A 20,297-nucleotide genomic window follows, 5' to 3' on the forward strand; every position below is an offset into this window, starting at 1 on the left:
GGCTTCTGGCTGCTCTGTGCACATGAGCGCTGCCTCGGCCCCTCCACTTCATCCCCGTGTGCTTGGAAGGGAAAATCCTTATCAGAGGAAAACCAAAAGGCCTCTTCATAGTCACGGTCATTAAGGGCTGCGGGAGCTGTAATGGAGCAGCAGCAAGACTTTGTTCATGGAAACTTCTCGAGTGGTTTTCCTGTGGCTGAGCAGCCCCAGCCGGGCCAGCTCACCCTGCTCAGGGCTGTCCTTGTCCCGCTGCTCTCATTTCCCCATCGAGGTGCTGATGTTTGGGCTCCTGCTGTTGCTGTAAGGTAATGTGCTGCGGGGCTGCAAAGTGGAAGTTTGGGCTGTACCGGGGTCAGGAGCAGACTATGCCTCAAATGTGCCCACTGGTCTGCCCGTGGTGTGTGTGTGAGCACGGTGAGAGCCCACGTGGAGCTCCCGATCACAGGGAGCACAGGGACACCCCCACTTCTCTCCCCTCACTGGGCACTGAGTGAGAGGAACATCCCCATCCAGCCCCTGCTGGAGGGAAATGGGAATCAGCACGGCAAAGCCACCAAGGACCGCTGGCAGTCAGAGGATTAAAAATGCAGATTGGTTCAAAATGCAAAATGCCTTCCAAGTGAGCACCACGCTGGTGCGCTGCCGCCAGCACGGCAAAACCCTCTGTGAGTCAGCACCGTAATCATTACCATCCCGAGCAGATCCTACTTGTTAGAGCTGTCAAAGGACAATTACTGGGAATGAAGTGTTTCCCATGTATCAGCGAGGTTCATTGATTAAAGCCTGTGCATATGGCTTGGAAATCTGCTGTGCGTTTTCTAGATGCACGCATGTCATTTGGGGCTTTGCGTCTGTCTGTCCCTGGGGGCACATTGGTGGTTTTTTGGTGGGTTGGGTTTTTTTGGTATTTAGTCTGGAAGAGCCTGTACAGCTGAACAGTTTTGGAGTGTCTGTTATGTCAGCTCGCACATGATCCTCCTATCTAATGCCAGAAAAATAACAGCTTCTCTGGGCGTGAAGTGCGGCTGCAAGCACTCATTGCAATTGGCAGCACCGCACAGTTATTCGCCTGGGTTGTTAAAATATATCTTTCCCTATTAAAGCCACAGGGATCTTAGAAGTCACTTGTAATGTTGTCACTTCTGCTGGTTGTCAGCAAACAGAGAGCTGTGGGGATTTGTCAGCCTGCTCAGACCCATGGGCTGGGATGGTGGTTTTGCTGAAGGACTATTCCCACCACCCAGACCTCATGGTAAAGCAGATTTTGCTCTTATTGTGTTGATAAATTTTGCACTCATAAAGTGCTTTGCTCAACGCTCTTGCAGCAAGAGAGATTAAACATAGCAAACTCTGCTTTGTGGTCGGGTAAACTGAGGCACAGAGCCTGCTGCGCATCAAATCTCAAAGTAAATGGCAGAGCCTTACGGGCTGTAGTTATTCCAAAGCTGATTTCAGTGTTTTGCTCCCCAGGTTGCGGGGTGGTGCTGGCTCATCCATCACCCACGGGACAAGCCTGTGCTCACTGAGCCCTACAGTTCATCTGCAGAATGCTGGAGGAGTTTTCCTTCAGTGTTTCCATTCCCTAGAAACTCACAGGGAAAAAAAAAATAAAAAATCTGAAAGCAAAATTTCTGCTTAGTTTACCTGGTGGTGCAGAAAAGCAGCGGCCGACAGTCCTTGCAGCCCTGAGCTGTGGGGTCGGTGGGACCGGCAGAGGCTCCTCACTGCTGCAAACAGCCGAGCAGGGAATGCTGGTTGGGAATTGGTGTCCTGGGTGTCAGCCAGAGCCCCTTGGCTTTACTGATCAACTAGTGATGCTTTGTTTCTTATTTTCCTGCTACGCGACCAAACAGACAGTGCTTGCTGTGAGATGATGGGAGTCCTGAAAAATTTTGGTATCTGCCCCAAGTCAAGAGACTTTAACAGAGTGTATGCGACCCTGTATACTCAGGAAACCCTATTCACATCAGAATATGGCATTTAAAGGATGGCAGACACAAGGCTGCACGTAGAAGCCCATGCAAAGAGGGACGGATGGGCTGCGTGGGGGTCAGGAGTGCAGGGAGCAGCAAGGGGAGCGAGCACTGCTGGCATGGAGAACAGCAGATAAAGCACAGACAGCTCGCTAAATTGCCCTGGGCAGGTGATACATTTGGACCCCTAGCGTCAAATCCTGCATTGCTGGCTCCGTTACAATAAAATCCACCTGGGTAATTAGAGGGCCACCCCCTCGTCAGCAGTGCCGGAAGCGGCTGCGTTTTATTGTGCTCTCCCCAGGAAGCCACCCAGTCCCCCAAGGTGATGCCATGCCCTTGGACTGCACACAGTCTCCCTGCCAGGAGAGTGTTTTGTTTTGCTCCAGAATGATCCATCACCGAGCACTGAATGAGTGCCCAGGATGCTCAGCTCTTGCTTTTCAGTCTTCCCAACATCAGGTTTCCCATAGTGAGGAAAATAGATTCATGTCTGCTTTGTGTGCTGCAGTTCCCAGCTGCAGGAGCAGCCTGTAGGACTCAAGCCTGAATAACGAATATGTTTTGATTAAGGAATGTTAATTGAAGATCGGGTGAAACTGAAATTAGATTTGGTGCCACACCTACCCCGCAGGCTCAGTCCTCTTGATTGTACCAACCTCTATGTTGGTACATAATTAGAAGTGGGCTCCTGTTCACTACACAGAAGCTTAAAAGCCCAGCAGTGCAGTTGAAGGCTGCACTTTGCTGTGACCAAATGAGAAGCTCCCACCTCCTGCCTCCATGCAGCAGCTCGTCCCTCTCAGTTGTACCAATGCAACCAGTTTTCTGTTATTAATCCTGATTCCCAACACAGCCTCATGCTCTGCATGGTGGGGCAAGCAGTGAACTTCATCAGGGAAGTCTGGAATGAGCAGCTCCAAGGTAAGAGGCTCTGCTAGTGAAGGAGACACCTCGTGGAATATACTATAGGACCTTAAGACTATAGGTGCTTAAAGGACCACAGGAGGTGTGAGGCTGCACAGTCTGGGCTCTGCAATGGAGACTTCAGCCCAGGAGCACACTGGGATGTTGCTTCTGGCAGGAGAAAGGCGATTTATTTCACTTGCAAGCAGATAAAGGGCATTTGTTCCCCATCCTTCTCCCCAGTTTTGCATTGCATGTTTTAAGTCTGTCCTTTCCCGCTACCTTCCTGCCCTAATGACTTCTCTGCTCTGTCTGTACAACCTCACCCATTCCCAGACTCCCAAAGGCAGCTGCTCTGCCACCCAGCATTGGGGTTATAGGCAGATTCCAGTCTGGGTAAGAGCCCTGCTGTGCATCCTTGCATGGGTACACAGAAATCCCATTCTCCTGGCCCCAGATCTCCCTCCAGCAGAGCAAAGCTGCTCCTCGCTCGGCATCTCCACCTGGGAAGGGCTGTTAGGTCTACCTGCCCATCCTCACAGAGCTGGATGTGTTACTAAACCCCCATGGCTACTCTGTGCTTCTTTCTCTGCAGCATCCTAAGAGGAGATGAAGATACTTCTGGGCAACCAGCTTAGTCCTGCTGCTGCTTGAGCTGCCATGAAGAGCAGAGCAGGACAAGACACTGGGGTTTCCATCAGCCTTTAGTCTGCCATCCCTCAGCTCTGTGACCCGAGGGGCCTCACCTCGTCTGCTCCTCCAGGTGTGTCTTTCAAAGCCCACGGGGCTGTTTACACATCAGCACAATAAAGCAGTGCCGGGAGTTTTGTTTTCCTCTCCCTCGTTAGAGGAAGTGTCATGCAAAGCAGTGTTAGTGCAGCAGATAGGTTACGGCCTGAGTACGTGGGTATCTCCCACTCTGAAAACACAGCTCCTCAGCAGATAAACTCCTGGCCAGGAAGAGATCAGGACCCTGATATGAAGGAAAATTATCACCTCCTTCTTCACCGCTCCCATTCGAACTTGAGCTAAGTTAACTGCTGAATAACATTGCTCGTGTGGTGCTCCACAGCTCTCCACACCACCGGGCTCTGTGTCCCTCAATGGCTGTGGCTCTGCCCCCTCTCCTGCCCTGACCCACTCTGTGTCCTGGGGAAGCCCTGAGCCCAGATACCCAGATACGTGGTGTGGAGCTGGAGCTGTGCAGCTGTGCAGCAAACGGGGGCAGTTTTCAGCGTCACAGAGGGGTGCAGTGATTTGAGCCGTGAATATTTTCTTAAGGCTGACCTTCATTTTCATTGCAGCCCCACTCCAGGCAGAGGAGCGCACAGAACTGGGGTGGAAAGAAGTATTAAGAGCTCTGAGTCTTGCTGGGAAGAGCCCGGTGGGCAGAGAGCTTTGTTTCTGCTGCTGCTTTTCCAGGAGCACTGACAGCATCCTCATAGAGAGGCTTCAGTCAGCCTGCAGGTGAAGCTGGTGCCGTGCACGTATTGTGACAGGTAGGAAAAGATGTTCCAGCATTACCTGAGCGAGGCAAAGACCCGGGGCAGGCTCTCTGGCCTTACTAAAGCAGCTTTAAGGTTCGAAGCTGCCCAGCGGTTCACGGAGCCCCGTTAGAGCCCTATGGGGGCTGATTCTCCCCGGGGTCGCGCTCAGCGCACGCTGCTGTGGGGTCGGGATCCGTCCTGGCGGTGCCGGGGCTCCCCCTGGGGGCGGCCCGTTGTGCGCAGCCGGCAGAGCGGCCGGTACCGGGAGCAGAACTCGGGGTTCCGTGACTGGCCTTTCCCACAGGTCCGCCCCGGGGCACGTTTTGCAGCGGAGACCGGGTTATGTGTACCTGTATTCTTATTGCTGAACCAAATACGTGATATGGGGCCCATCATGTGTTTCTTTGACTCTTGGAGGTGACCTCTCCAGTGGCTGCACAACCTGGGCTGCCTCCCGGTCAGGGACACAGCAACAGGAAAACCCAATTCTTTCCACTGAGAAGGAGAATTGTTTCCAGTACCACGAGGAAACAAAGCAGACCAAGAGGGATTATTTTCCCCAAACAAAATGCTGTTTGAAAACACCCACTTGGAGTCACACATCCCCACATCGCTCCCTCCTCCCTCCCTGCTTGCTGCAACGTTGCCAAATGCAAACATTTTCACTCTGAATTTGGCTTCAGACGCCTGAGATGGTTGGTTGGTTCCAAAATCCTCTATCATTCTTCTCAGTGCTGCTGGAGCCCTACAGGACCAGCAACTGCTTTTCCTGAATGCTCTGTCCTGAAATGACAGCAGTGTGTGGAGATGCCTGGCCTGGCACAGAGCTACAGTGGGGAGGCAAAGCTCAGCCCAAACGTGAACTTGAGAGACACGGGGTCGGATCAGGATCACACACCTGCACGTGAACATCTGCTCCTCTGTGCCCAGTGCTGGGTGCAAGACCTGCAGCACACTAAAGCTGCAGCTCCTCCAGTCTGGTGTGGGCATTTATGCTGTCACACACCTCAACCACCTCACCTGGGGGAGGAAAAAGTGTATTTGGGGACTGGAGCCATCAGGATTCCCCTGTGGTTTGTAGCTGAGCTTAATCCGGAACTCAACAGGTTCAGGGTTTGTCCTCCCTGCATTTCCCTGTTACCAAACACCTGCCTAATGAGCCTTGTTTAATCAAGCACCTTCTCTCCTCTGCTCAGCCAGCGCTCACTGTGACTGACAACTACAACTACAAGTGACTGACAGGGGGACAAGGCTGCTCTACTGCATTGCCAAGAATGCTGGTGTTTGTCTGTATATGATTCTTTCTTATTTTCTGCCTCTTTTTTTTTTTTTTTTTTCCTTTGCAGGATCCCTAAGGTACTGTCTCATTATGTAAAGCATCCAAACAGCAAAGGCCTGTTGCCCATCAGCTAATTAGCCTCAAGCCTTAAGTTCCCCCAACTGGAGGTGGGTGAGATTTGTGGGGGATCTGTCCCAGTTCAGATCCTGCCTGCAGAAAGATGGGGAAGGTCTGGGCACCAAGAGTGGGTGCTGTCAGTGAGCCTGTTTGTGGGTGGGGGTCTGGAGCAGTTTAAGATGTTTCTGAGGGGCACCTGAGGTGCTCAGTGTGGTTACAGGAAACACATCCACAGCAGTGACTGCAATAATCAGCATCACTCTGTCTTGGCCTCAGGTAATTATCAACTTCCTGGTCTGTGCCCTCAGCCCACCCTGCAGATAAGGGCCATATTGCTGTTTGATTGTGGTAACAGAGAGCCAGACCTGGCCCTCCGCTTTTTTACTCTTAATCTCCTGATGCAGTGACTTCATGCTGTAGTAAGGGAGGAGGCTCCTCAAACTCAGGTTCTGTGACTGCACATCTTCAACTTCAAGCCTCTCTGAGCTGCTGATGGTGGAAGAAGCAGCCTCCAGACGTGCCAACCTGCAATATCTGTGCTGGGTGAGCTGCGGCCTTGAACCTTGCAGAGACTGTTGTGGTGTGCAGCTGCTGTGAGCTCTGCTGTAACTTGGAGAGCTTTGCAGCACAGGGCTGGGGAGCTGGACTGTTGCTGTCCTTTGGCCTAAAAGCCTTCCTAAATGGGTAAGTCACACTAATAAAAGTGCTAAGGCTTAAGTTTACTGTACTGAGCACTAATGACAAATAGCTCAGCTGGGAAGAGGCCTCATGGGAGCAGAGTGAGGCTGGGGCAGCAACAGCTGGGACAAACCTGGTGATTCTGGTGCTGTGGGCTGCTCTGTCCTCAGAGCAGTGCTGTTAATCCTTGGCTTCTGGGCAAGCAAAGAGGAGAATATCTCTATTGTTTTCTTGCTTTGACCAGACCTTGTTTTCCTTCTTGCTGCCTGAGAGCAGAGCACAGACCTTGGGATCTGGGGGGGTGTGGGTGTTTCCCATTGGCTCCTCTGTATGCAGAGTTTGGGGTGATTTATAACTTATTGTACTGTGTGAGCTGGCAGATGCTCCAAGCTGGCAGAGAACAAGGGAGATTGTCATGCAGAGCAGAATGCTGTCTTCTGGCACAAGAAAATAAAGCAAGTTTAGTCTTTGGGCTCACATGCTGAGCGTGGTCGTGGTGTGTGCTGGTTGCCAGAGCTGTTGCACAGGAAAGCAGTGGTTAATCTGCCCGAATGCTCTTAGCAGTGTGGGCTGCCAGCTGGGGCTGTTCTCTCAGTATCAGCTCTGAATGCTGCCTCCTCCACCACGGGGCTGCCGTCACAGCAGATATTTGGCCAAAGCCAAGCTCCCAGCCCTTGGGTGGAAGCACAGCCCCCCCCCCAGCTCTGAAGTCACCAGCCGTGCATGTAACACGTTCCCCTTGGTCACCATTTACCTTTCATTACTAGGGAAAGTTGCCCATTTTGTGGCTATGCTCTTTTTGTTTAATTACAGGTCCTGTACATCACTTTCAGTGTCAGCTGTCAAACAGCTCCTGAGTGATGAGACCCTTCTGCATCAACCATTCATTCCTGTTCCCTGGAGCCTGTAGGTCAGCTGCACGTCCCCCAGCTGCAAGTGCAGTGTCCCTGCTGAGGGGATACACACTCAGTTATCCCCTTTCCCTGTGCAGGTAGGACCAGGCTGCAGCCCTGGTGGCAGCAGCATATCTGCACAAATTAATCATGTATTCCCCTGATATGACTGCAAATTAATTCCAGAGCAAACATGATAGCATGTAACTGAGAACAGAATGGGACCGGAGCAGACTTCTGCTGAGCTCTCACCAACCCAGAGAGAGTGTTTCTGCACCACCAGTAATGAAGACTTAAGGATACCTTGCCTGCTCTGAAGGTTTGTTACACACCAATTTGCTGCCTGAGGTGTCTCACATCCCAGAAAATTGATACAATAATAATTTTATAATGAATTCATTTTCTTTCCTGCCCCAGAGTCCTTCCAGCATTCCCATTGTTTGGTATCAGGTGGGCAAAGGGCTGTACCAAGGCTGATTGGATCTGAATGGGTTAACAAGGGCAGAATGCTGGTGAGAGAGCTGCAGCCATTCCCACCTGAGCTCCTAATGGGTGTCTTTCCTCAGCCCAGCCATCAGCTTGTCTTAGAGACCTCCAACCTGCTGCTGGATAGGACTGAAACAGGCTGACAGCTTCCTGTCTTATTCACACCCTTCTCCAAAGGTAAGAGCTGTTAGAATGTGAGATTTGCTCCTTGGAGCTCCCCTGAAATGCTCTCGTGCAGTCAGTGCCGTCAGATGAAGGCAGATGCCATCACACCATTGGCTCAGCACATCCCCTGCACAGGCAGAGCAAAGCTGCTGCCCTCAGTCACACCCACCTTTGTGGTAGGATTTTCACAGCAACTCCTATTTGTAAAGTCTCAAACACAGCTGGATGGAAGAAACTTGTTCATGGTGAGGCTTAGGAAAACATTTTTATGCAGTTGGTGGTTGTATTTTCTTTGTTTTTTTTGCAAGTGATGGGGGTGGTACAGAAGTTTGACTTTTCATTTTAAGAATACAGAACATCTTCAACAAATACAGAACAGACTTCTTCCCAGTAACATGACAGGAGTGTTTGCTCAATGAAATGGATAAGGAGCACTAAGGGGAAGGTGGCAGGGAGGGGGAACAGAACAGAACAAAACCCAACACAGAAGCCCAGACTCCACTGAAGAAGCAGCAGTCGCATCCTCTCTGTGATGCTCAGGACACGCTCTCACTTTGCTTCTCTTGTTCGATAGCTGCCAGAAAAACACAGAGGAGAAAACCACTGTCAATGAGCACTGCAAGGGTTGGGGGCAACGCAGGTCGCTGTGGCTGAGGGGTGGCAAATCCCCACTGGGTTTGATCGCCCCAATATTCTGACATATTCCTGTGTCTGCCTTGATACTGAGGTGCAGTTTGTGATGTTGCATCTTCCTCTTGTAGGACAGACAGAACATCAGCAGGGACGACAAGCCAGGGGCAGAATGGGTTTCTTGTTGGGGGAATGGTGTGTCCCCATGGCTGCCAGCACTGACGCACCCCAAGTAGAAACCATCTGATAGAATATGAATGTAATGGCTCCCTTTATGGTCAGGGGTGCTCTTCTGAGAGAGGCTGCTGCCAAAGAAGAATTCAAGAGCAGGGAAGTGCTGTTTTCACACCCAAAACCAAATGGGAACTGCAGCCAGCACCTGGCTCCTGGTACAGCACAGGCGTGGGGGAAGGAAAAAGCCTGGGACTGCAGCCCTGTGCTGGGGGGTGAGGTTCTGTTTGATGAAGGCAGTGATGGGCTTATGCTGTTTCTTTATCCCCACAGCTCTGATGTGCCAAACCAGGGCCAGCCCCACCCAGGATGCTGCCTCCCCTCCTGAGCATCTGTGCAGGTATGTCCCATTACCTTTGCTTTTAGCAGGGTCAATACCATCAGATTACTCCCAGACAAAAGGCACAATTGGTTTTAGCTGCTCCTACCTTTGGAAACTCAACATTTAGTACAAGTTTTGGCACTGGTCCCCATTTAAAGCAGGGATGGGTTTCATTAGTATTCATTTTACACGTTAGCTGCAATACGGACAGACGTTCTCGCTGCTCTCAGTTCAAGCAGCCCCACAAAGCACTTACTTTCTTTGGTGGGCAATGGGTTTTTCTCTCTGGTTTCTGTCTTCTTCAGCTTGGTCTTATCAAACGTTTCGATTTCTGCAAAATCTGGTTTGTCAGACATGGTGGGTCCTGACAAAGAAAGGGAAAGCACACCCAGCTCTGTTAGCTCGTGCCGTGCTCTCAACCATCTGCAAGGCAAATTCTGCTGTAAAAGTGAAGAAATGCAGTAAAAATGGTTCTTCAGAAACAAACACGGATCTCACGCCTCAGTCTGGGACCGTTCCCCACAGCTGGGTGCTCTCGGAGCAGAAGAGGAAAGGCATGAATAGAATTTAATACAGGTTTCTCAGCATCGGTTTCTAAAAGTCAAATTATGAACAGAGAAACAAAACTAAAGGCAGGCAATGCATTCACAAAGAATAACTCCCGGTACCTCCTGACCTGAACTGCTGCTCTGAGGAATGCTGATACCCAGAAATTCTGCAATAAGCCACCAATCCAACATGCACAAATAGCTTCAATAATGGGTTTGTTTTCATTAATAGGCTTTTCCTATAATTCTGAGTACGCTGCCCTCAGTCGGTCCTGCAGTGGGGGGGATTAACTGCTGTGTGCGTTTGTGCCCGACAATAGGAGGGCTGCTCTGCAGGGTCCTTTGTTTGCTCTCACACTCAATATTCGAGTCAGTGCGTTTGGTTGGACCCTGCTATAACAGATACCCACAAAGCACACCAGCATTACGGACTGCACTGACAAACCATCCCTCATCCAGTTCCTGCTGTTAGTAGGAATTCAAGCTACAATTCGTCCCATGCATTGTTCTGCTGAGCTCGGCAGAGGTTCTACCAAGGATGGATCAGCCTATGGACTGCTGGCAGGCATGTACCTTTCCCTTCCTTAAGACAACCTGATTCTATTCCTCTCTGCTCTGAGACAACAGAAGCAAATATTCACAGCAAAGCAAAGCTACTGAAAGCACATGGCATTACCGTCTGGCTGCTTCTCCTCAGCTGCTCGGGTGGCCGTCTGAGGCAGCGCGTGTTTAAAAAGGTCACGTTAATCCCTCCTCTCCTCCCACCCCCGGTCCCATCGCCATTAATATTGATTAGTTCTGTGCAGGGATTGCTCAGCATTTAGTGAAAGGACAAATTGCTTCTGCAGAAAATGGAAAAACCAACACGGAAAGCTGCCAAAATACAGATTGATTATTATTTTTTTTCTCTCTCCTCCTTTTCCAAGATGACGGTGTTGGAGTTTCCTGCCCTCCTGCTGTAATGCTGAGGTCTGGAGTTCACCTAAGGGCTGGTGCTTTGTTCTGGGTGATGAGTTCAGGGGGATATCCTACCCCTTGAGATGGCTCTGTGCACAGTGACGGTGGCACTGCTGCCACCCAGGGCTCATCCATGAGCTGGTGGCCAGGAGTGAGTCCTGGGAGGAAGAACAAAGAATCTCCCCTTTGTTCTCAGGTTTAGCAGCTATAAACCCCCATGGAGGTGCCTCCCACTGCAAGGCAGTCCCTGGGAAGCACCCACCTTCCTGCTTTGTGAGAAGCTGTGTTTGCACGTCCTGCTCGCAGAAGGAAATCATGCTCCGGGTGCTGAGCGATGTGACTTAAAAAACCCTTTGTAATGGCTGGGAGCCCTCGGCTGTGTTTTACTGGGACACTGTGGGAAACAGAACAAGGTGGCCATCCCTAGCCATGTCCTATTGCTGCCTGTAGGTGTCCAACCTGGGATAACATTAATAGTGTGCTGGAGTCCCTTGGTTGCTCTGCTGACTTTAAAGGGAACTGAGATGAGCTCTAAGAGCCACTGGGCAGCTGTGAGATGTTTGGGCAGACAAATGCCGTTGATGGAGAGATCCAGGAAAGTGATGTGGGACTTTCCAAAGGCCTAAGCGGAAAGCTTTGGGGTCTGATCTGTGTGCACTGAGAACAGGAATTAAGGACCTCTTCCTCCAGGATGTGCTTGAAATAATGAACAAGGCGAAGGAGATCAGAGCACCTTCACATGAGAACATCTGCACAGCTCAGCTCAAACTCCACGAGGATGGTCTGGGTCCTGCTGAGCTCAGCACCATGCAAACCTGTCTGTGCTGTGTCTGCACCTAAAGGGCTGTGGGCAGCAATGTGGTTGAGCTCATTATGATCAAAGTTCTGTTAAGTGGTGCAGCCTGGCTCAGTCTGTGTCTGCACTGCCCCCTGCTTGGGGATGCAGCGCTCACCTCTGGCTCAAGAGAAGCTGGGGAGGTGCTGAGCTGCATGGAAATGAGGTGGGCAACCGCAGGAGGAGGGGGGTTTCTTTCTCATGGGTGTGGCACTGAGAATCAGATTGCATCTATTTCTACGTGGGACCTACAGGGACAAAGCATCTGAACTTGTCGGGGAGCAGGCGTGCAGATTGGAGTCTGTAGCTGAGCCAATGAGCTGACACAACCGTCTGGAAGTAACACACCCACTCAAATAGGATGGTGATTTCATTTTCAAAGCGCTGTGGTATTTTTGGTGGTAAAGGCAGGAGATTGATTTCTTGAGGTCAGAATTGCCAGGCTGGGTTCTACACCCCAAGTCCTGGAATCAAGCACCTTCCAGCAAGGCAGCAGGACGGGGTGAGCTGTAAGCTACACTTAGAGGGTTCTGCCCTTAGGGGAACAGAAAGGAGACAACAGCCGTAGTGGAAGGATTTTCTCAGTTCCCTTTGTGCTGCTTGCTCTATCTTGCTGCCAAAAACAATATCCATGTTTGGGAACGGAGACAGGTTCCCAGGCTAAGAGACAATGAATCCTGGGGGTGTAGGGAAGGCAATGATGTCTCTTTGGCAGTGTCTCTTGTAATCCTGCATCAGTGGTGCTTAAACTATTGGTTCTTGTCCTCCTGTGTACGTTTGATTGTTACCTAAGGTGTTCAGTTTTCCTCCTCCAGAACACTGGGCCTTAAGGGCGGCTGCAGATGGGAGGAGAAGACAGGCTGGATGTGGGACAGTCCTTCTGCTCTGGCTGTGCTTCCCAACCCCATGTTTTCCAGCTAGCTCTGTAGTTAGTCTATGCTAGGAGCCATATTGCAGCAGAAAAAAAAGACAGAAGAGTAAACGTGAGCCAGTGGGAGTAGAAGTTTTCTCTCTCCCTCTTTTTCTTTGGACTTCCAAAATTGACTCTGGGGTTGAACTTTGTTTAGCCAGATGGAGATTCGTGCAGCAGAGCTTTCTGAAAGGCTGACCCAAAGCCGTATCTTCCAGCACTACATCATTGGCTTTGGTACTGCCTTCTCTAGCAAAATGTGCTGACATATGTGTGCATTATTAAGGGACAAAGATTAATACGAAATGTCCATGCATGTGATTCTCTCCCAGAGAAAGGGTGGGGAAAGAAGCATGTGACATATTAGTCACAACAGTGTACTATAGGGCAAATGGTGATGAATACTGCTCTAGAAATGCTAGTAAATGCACTATTTACTAACATATTTTTGATATATATCTATTTCTATCTCTAGACACTAGGAATGGGAGCATCTCACAAGCAAGGTGTAGGGCAGAGAAAGAAGTGATGGGTGAGCACTGGGACTGTGCTTGGAGGTGGCCCTTCTCAGTGCAGCTGACCGCTCTGGAATTCAGCAGCCCATTGAATCCAACAATCCATTGGTGAAGTGCTCATTCTTTTTTACCCTAAACAAAGGGAGAAGCACCGTTCTGATGAACTGTGGCACTTTCATCTGCAGCTGGAGCACCACATTGATAAGCCAGGCAAAGAGAAGGTAATAAAAGCCAGAGATCAGCTGCCTGAGGAAGGAAGGCTGCTGAAGCAGAGCAGCACAGCCTGGTTTCTCTCCTAGCAAATCTCTGCAAGGAATTTCCAGCATAAAACACTGTATTTCTACGTGAAGGGATTCATATATCATCTCTTCCAATAACCGTTCTCCGATGCTGTGAGCTTGTTTGTAAGTTACACACAGAGATAGTACAGTTTGTGCTCAAGGCCAACAGTTACCTAAGAAAGTGCTAATGAATAGGTTCCACATTTGCTGTCTGTTCCCTGCTCAAATGAATGCTGTAACATGCTACGTAAACGCTGTTTTTCTTCTCTGAGATGTAAAGGAACTATATTAGGCTATATTCCTTCTGCAGCATCCAAAGCAAAGAGCTACTTTGTTTTTCCAGGACCGGACCAAATTGAACTGTTTTCAGTGGCTGCTTTAAGGCTCACTCCTTGCAAGTATCTACCAAAAACCAGAAACCATCTGCAGCTTTGTGAAGGATTTACCTTCTTAACAGGGTTAAGTCGAGCTCTGTACACTCAGTTTGTCACCTCTGCAGTTATTATACTTTGAATGTGAGCGACCACACCATGAAATAACACAGGAGCAGCAGAGACCGATGGTGCTGGCAGGGGGCAGGTTGTGCTAACCTGAACTGCAGCTACATGGCTCGAAGTAGGAGCACCACAGCTCAAGTGCGGATCCTTGCAGGTTCTAAGTGCAGGGATTTAAAGGGGATGGGGACATTCAAGCTTTAATTCAAGTTCACTTTGGAGTGGAAGCTCGCTTCAGGGCATGAGTTTGTCAGCCTGCTGCCCAAACTGGAGAATAAAAAGAAAAGCAAATGGGAACTGAAGAAATGAAAATGTGCAATAGTGTAATTTCTTCTTCTCTGCTGCTTACACTGAATGAGATTTCCCTTTGGATGAATGTAAGGTTGCATAAAATTCAAATAACTCAGCTGTCTACAGATGGGGGTGGGAAGGAGAACAGAAGGAAGGAAGTGGAACTGAGAACCTTTCAATGTCTTGAATTTCAAGGAGGGATGAATTCTGTCCTGTTAAGTCTGCAGCCATGCAATTAAAACGTGAGCAAGCCTCAGGAGCCACACTAGCCCTATATCCCCAGATCTCTGCTTTAAAGACAGACCTTCCAAACATACAAAGGAGAAACAACCACCCTTATGCTGTAATGACAAAACTCTGGTAGAAAACCAAGTAGAAACGTTTGACATGGCTCCATTTCTGGAATAAACACACAGCAAAGGGAAGGATTCTGCAGAGCAACCAGCTGGGAAGCGTTGCTGTTTGTTAATCCTTGGCTGTTCCAAGGACCCTCTTTGGTCAATGTGTTGCATGATGTCAACAGGGTCCATTTAAGGCCCAACCTATCTGTAGGCTGTATCAATGGCCATTTCAGACCCAACCTGTCGGTATATCGTATCAATGGCTATTTAAGGCCCAACCTGTCTGTATATTGTATCAATGGCCATTTAAAACCCAACCTGTATATTATATCAAACGCTCTGTTTGCAGACAGGCAATTAAACCCAAAAGCAAACAGTTTGCTGAGGCGGGGGTGATTTTCCCCAAGTAAAAGCAGTTGGGTATGACATGAAGTCATTACAGCAGATGATGTCTGTGCTGTGCATCACATTTCCGTGCCTTCCATGCGATCACGGCCTAGAACAGCACGATAGCGATACCGCGCTGTAAATGAGGGTCTTCGTTGCCCCCCGTTACCCCCCCACCGCCCCGCCCCGCACCACGTGACCCCGCGGGAGGGGGCGCGCGCCGCACCTGTCAGTCACGGCGTCACTTCCGGCAGCCGCCGCCGCTACCGTTGGTTCCCCCCCCGCTGGCGGAGCCGCTGCTCGTGCGACCGAGCCGCTGTGCGGACGGACGGAGCTCGGGGCGGCAGCGTGGAGACCGGGACGGACGGAGGAGGAGGGAGACAGAGAGAGGAGGGAGGAGGAGGAGAAGCGGACGAGGCCCGCGAGCAGAGCGGAGCGGCGACAAGAGGCCCGCGGGGTGGGAAGAGGCGGAGGAACCTGCCGCTGTGTGAGGCCGGCGGGGACGGCGAGTCACCCGGCAACGGTGAGGGGACGAGGGGCGCATGCGCGGAACGGGGAACGGGGGTCGAGGCTGAGCCGCCGGGTGGGACCCGCTGTGAGTCGGTGCGGGATTCACCGACGTGACGGGCACGGAGCGGACATGATGTGACCGAGCGGCTGCGGGAACCGCCCGCGGGCAGCTGGCAAAGGAGGACCACAACCGGGCGGGGGGCGGGGGGTCCCTCGTTATGGAGCGCGGCTGGAGCCGTGATACGGGTTCCATTGTTCCGTGGGGCTGCTCCCGTGGGCTGCTCCTGTGCTGGGGACTCCTTCCATTCAGGTGCTGCAGCTTCTGACCGGAGCTGGTTTGCTCTTGAACTCCTTGGTCTGTTTGCCTCCTTAAATCGTAGAGTCCCTCTCACCCAAGGGGTCAGAGGGCACATAAAGCCTATCCAGTTGTCTCCTACCAGGCCTAATTGAGCCTGGCTTTGGGCACATCTAGAGGTGGGGCGCTGCACTCTCTGGGCATCAGTGCCTGCACCTTGCTGCTGTCTGAGTAAAGAGTTTCTTCCTATGACCGTCCTCCTCTCTCCTCGCACTATCAGACCATGTAAAGTCACTCCTTCTCCTGCTTGTAAGCTCCTCTCAAGCACTGGAAATACACAGTGAGGTTTTCCTGGGGGCCTTCTGTGCAAGGAACCACTGTCAGGCTCAAGGCAGAGACGAGGTAAAGAAGGAAGAAAGTCACAACCACCAGATGTCTCATCTCCAGCCTTTCCCCATTTGAGAATGAAAACTGAAACTGATTATATCCAAACCTGCCCTTTTTGAGGGGTTTGTATTCCTGAGTGACTCCAAGGGCAGAATAGTTACTATGTGACTCTGGAATAAGTTGATCGTTCAGGTTGGCATTTAGGTTAGAAGGTTTTTCTGCCTTCTATGCGATGCAGTTTTCTAGTCTGTTAGCCTGCATTGCAAGAAGATCAGCTGTTGGCCCCTTTCTGTTGTGTATCCTGTGTTGTTTTGTTAACTTCTCATTACAATTAATTTGCTTTATGGTTTTTTTTTGTGTTTTTTTTCCCCCCCAACGTAGATTCAGAGATTTTAGAATCTCTTTTTAATCTGCATCTTCTGTATTTCACATGCTGCCCTACACCAGGGGTCCCTTCCTGGTCTTTGCAACATTACAGTATTGAAATCAAACACCTTGTTGTTCTGATGGCATTTGACTGCATGGCTAAAATGGTATTTAAGGCAGATCAGTCAAGTAGGGGATTCTATGAGTTCTGTGAATGTCTCTGCTCTGTTTGGAAGCTTTCTTTACTTCTTTTTCTGATATTCAACCTTCTGATCTCTGTTGAGATGTTCATAGCACAGCAGTGATGCACTCTTGTAGGTCTTGTTATGAAGTCAGTTAAACCTGCCATGTCTGAGGTGGTGTTTTCTGTCGTTTTCTTTTTTTCTTCTCTCAAAGAAGCAGCAGCTCTAAGGAAGAGGAAGTGAGGCTGGTGAGAGCGTGACTTTAAGTCATCCTTTAGTGCTGTGTGTAACACCATGTTATCATTGCTGCCCTGTGAGCTCACATTGGAGCCATTGGGAGGGAAGTGGATTGCGTTCTGCAGGGCATTCGGTGTTTGGAGCTGTAAGGATGGGAGGCTGTAAACCTTCCAGCTGGTTCTTGTATCGTTACCCAGTTCTGTGTCTGATGAAGAAGTCTGAGCGAGAAATAGAGGAATGAAGGAAATATTTATTCAAATTATCCTCTGAAGAATGTGAGATTTGTTACTTGTAACGCAGCTTTTTATATGACTGATAGTCCCTATAGGGCAGAGCAGCCCTATGTCTCATGTCTTGTATCCAGATAGAACTCTGACAGGAGCTTTGCTTTGCACTCCAAGGAGTTGGTAACATCGGGCAGTTTGAGTCTCCTGCTGCCTGTATTGTTTAGCGATGACTTGCAAATGTTACCTGCAAATAAACTTAGAGTACAATGACAGCCGTCAGCTCCAGCAGATTTGGGTTTGGCTCTGTAGTTCTATACTGACTTCCCAGCCAGCTGCTGGGGTTTGGGAGAGCTCAGTTGGTCTGGATAAAATCAGTGTGTTCTGAAAAATAATGGAACTTGAATCGCACCTTCAGGTACGTGTTCCCACTGCTGCTGAACTTCACTTTTAATGTCATCAGGTGACTTTTTATTTAGTTTAGTTACATCTTATTCACGCTGCTGTGATATCTTTGTGATGTCTTTCAATTTGGTCATCGACAAGTTGCAAGAAGCGTTGGTTGTCTGGTATGAAGCATTAGCCGTCCTTTATCCCTCCCTGCAACTCAACCAGGCATTGCTGCAGAATGGAGCTCTTCATTGGAATGCCTTCCTCCCCCAGCAGATACTGAGGCCGTCCTTTCTCTTGATGGCACGTGGTTGTGGTTATGACAGAGGCAGTGTTTCTGTAGCAAATGGGCTTTGTATTACATTCTGTAATGTACTGAGTCCCAAAGTGTGTTTCTTCTTCCCTATCTGGGAGGCGAAGAACTGAGCTGATGATTTTAGATGTAACGGGATAACTGATATATAATAAATCAGCTGCATTATATATTTATAGTATGTATTTTTTTGGTGTCTCTGTGGTAGTTTGACTTCTATCCCAAAGTCTGTCGTTACAGCAGCGATAATTGTTCAGCTCCTTTGGTTTTATAACGTGACCTTCTCAAGTTGCATAGTTCTGCTGATAACTTCTTCCTGTGTGTTACCTCACTGCACTGCTGTAGTGCTGCACTGGAGTTCTGTATTATCTGATGGAAGTATATGTGAGTGGGGTAAGCCTGGCCTTGGGGGGAGGTGGGTAGGGTGAATATCGTGAGCTGTTGTACAAGATACAAAAGCCTTGTTGTTTATTAACTGCTGTTGTTAAGAATGTGATGGGATCTGTGTGAGCAGGGAGATTCTTTAGGATTCTGCATGTGTGCATTAGCAGCTGAGAGCAAATCTGGCAGTGGGTGTCATACAGCGAGCAGAGAGATGCTTTTTTCTGGTACCTGATACTCAGGATTGGTTTTGTGTGTGAAAATATCATTAGAGAAGGATCAGGAATTGCTGTTTTGCAGCTATGAAGCCTTTGGGTTTTATAGGCAATGCTATCTCTGTGCATCAAAACACTGTGGACAATCAGCAATCGATGAGCTCTGCTTTCTCTTCCAAGAACGCAAACGTTTTTCACTGTTGCTTATATGTTTTGTGTGGTGCTTCATTAATGCCAGCTGGTTCATTTGCAGCTTGAAGTCAGAAGTTCCTTGGTTTTCTTCCTAATCATTGTGATTAGAGCAGCTAGTGCTCGTCCCTGGGTCCAGGCACTGGGCTGTGCCTCTCCTGGAGATCCATATTGATGATGGGCTTTTTTAGAGGCAGAGTGGTCTGGTTCTGTCAGAAACTGCAGATTAAAATGTAATGGCTTTAATACAATTCAGTACATGGCTTCAGAACTTGTGAATTTTAAACATAAACTCCAAAATTCCATTCGTTTTATTAATATCTCCTTTAGAAGAGCTTTCATGAGCTGCCTCCTTGACCCTGTTCCATAGTAAAATCATATAGATGGAATCGGAGCAGCTCTGATTTGCATATTAGAGGGGTTGCTCCTGTATTTCCAGGAAACAAGAACTGCATTGCAGTTGTGTTTTGTTGAATCTGATGTAACGTGTGTTGTTGTCAATATAACGAGCGTTTTCAGAGGTTATCTCAGAAGTGCTGGTGTCAGATGATGCAGAAATTCAGATCATTTTGTCGAGGTCCTGTGCGTTGCTGAGTATGTGCGAAAGCACAGATGTGATGAGTTTATTAATTAAAGTGCTGGTGCTGCTTCTGCTGAGTGATTTTGTGATTGTGTGCGGCACGCTTGGTCCCTTCTGACTGCAGCCATGTCTGCAGGGAGATAACTGCACCAAGGAAGGGGAGCAGGGAGATCCCATCTGCTGGAGGAGATGGTTATTTGGACGGCGTTTCCTCCAGCGCTGCAGGTTGGATTCTCTAGCTACACTGTCCTGGTTGTAAAACGTTTCTTCAAGTAATTTTTGAGTCCTCAAATATGTTAAGCATAGAAGTGTAGCTTTAAAACGGGAAGCTCTTTTTATGTGGAGGATATTGTGTATCTATTTATACTCAAGCACTCAGACAGCTCTCAACGTGCTTTTAACCGTGCTCTTGAGACAAGTAGTGTTTGTCCTTTTCTGTGTCCTGAGCTGGTGGCCGTTCCGTTTGTTTGTCTGAAGCTGGTTTTCCTTTGCTTTCCTCTCTTCCCCAAGCTGTTTCTCCTCCTCCACCTGCTCCACTCCTTTCAGCACTGTCAGAATGAATTCAAATGAGCATAATATTCTGTTTGAACTTGTTAGCCGAGCAGCATCTGAGGATCAGTCGAACACGAGCTCTTCTGCCCCTGGATATTTCATCCTTTGGGGATGCCAACAAACACGAGTATATAAGTGACATAGGGATCATCCGGTAGAGTCAGTTGGTGTCATTGTGGCACTACGGGAAACTGTTATCGGTTTCCTTTTGTCTTGTTAAAACCTGAGGGCAAGGGGAAGAATGTCGGTGCCCTGCTCAGCTGTAGGGCAGCCTCATAAACCAGGGCAGATCTGCAGTCGCTGTTGGCTTCACTATTTTATTCTTTTCACGTGATGTGAAGTACTTGATAAGGAAATAAAGCAACTAAAGAATGGCTCCCATAGTTGAGATTTGTGGCGCAGACTCTAAATGCAGAATGAATGTTTTCATTCCTGTTGCAGTTTCAGTTTCTGGCCTTCTTTGTTGTGTGTTTGATTTCTACTTGTTGATTTTCATTCCTCTATTTGAAGGAAAGGTGGAAGGGCTGTGAGTTAAGATGACATCGGGCCATTTGGATTTCAGCCAGAGATGTAAAAACTGAACGAGATTTAAACCTGAACTTGCATTGCATATTGCTCAAATATTGACAGTTAGCCACGTACGCTGTGTTTTCCTTGGTGGCATTTCATGTGTGGGTGTGAATATTTCTTCACTTGCCAAGATAAGTGAATGCTGTTATGATGGCAAAATGAGACTCTTTGTGCTGTTTT

At 49.1% G+C, this 20,297-nt stretch overlaps 2 protein-coding genes and 1 long non-coding RNA gene across 9 annotated transcripts in view; 2 read left to right on the forward strand and 1 right to left on the reverse strand.

Moving 5' to 3' along the window:
• Window positions 1-7,882: 7,882 nt before the first annotated feature.
• Window positions 7,883-13,028, forward strand: LOC107320134 (uncharacterized). The gene is made up of 3 exons (XR_004308926.2): window positions 7,883-7,996; window positions 9,119-9,185; window positions 12,893-13,028. It is a non-coding gene; the product is annotated as an uncharacterized LOC107320134 (long non-coding RNA).
• Window positions 8,231-15,092, reverse strand: LOC107320133 (thymosin beta-12-like). 4 transcript variants are annotated; one of them, XM_015875697.2, is made up of 3 exons: window positions 14,953-15,092; window positions 9,424-9,531; window positions 8,231-8,558 (listed from the first exon to the last, which is right to left on the reverse strand). In XM_015875697.2, the coding sequence occupies exons 2-3, from the start codon at window positions 9,521-9,523 to the stop codon at window positions 8,521-8,523; spliced, it is 138 nt and encodes a 45-aa protein (XP_015731183.1). In that variant the 5' UTR covers window positions 9,524-9,531; window positions 14,953-15,092; the 3' UTR covers window positions 8,231-8,520. The 4 variants fall into 4 exon arrangements, with proteins under 4 accessions (XP_015731183.1, XP_015731184.1, XP_085388216.1 ...); XM_015875698.3 differs by lacking the exon at window positions 14,953-15,092 and adding an exon at window positions 10,392-10,430; XM_085532090.1 differs by lacking the exon at window positions 14,953-15,092 and adding an exon at window positions 10,289-10,430.
• The window catches only part of FAM13B (family with sequence similarity 13 member B), a 39,994-nt gene continuing 34,654 nt past the window's right edge, over window positions 14,958-20,297 (forward strand). For all 4 annotated transcript variants that reach the window (XM_015875675.3, XM_015875678.3, XM_015875677.3 and 1 more), the window contains exon 1: window positions 14,958-15,249. The gene's annotated coding sequence lies outside the window, so the exon portion shown is untranslated. The remainder of the gene's footprint in view (window positions 15,250-20,297) is intronic.

This window comes from Coturnix japonica, unplaced genomic scaffold, assembly GCF_054131305.1.
Source record: "Coturnix japonica strain WE unplaced genomic scaffold, WE-NBRP24 Scf048, whole genome shotgun sequence".
NCBI lineage: Eukaryota > Metazoa > Chordata > Aves > Galliformes > Phasianidae > Coturnix > Coturnix japonica.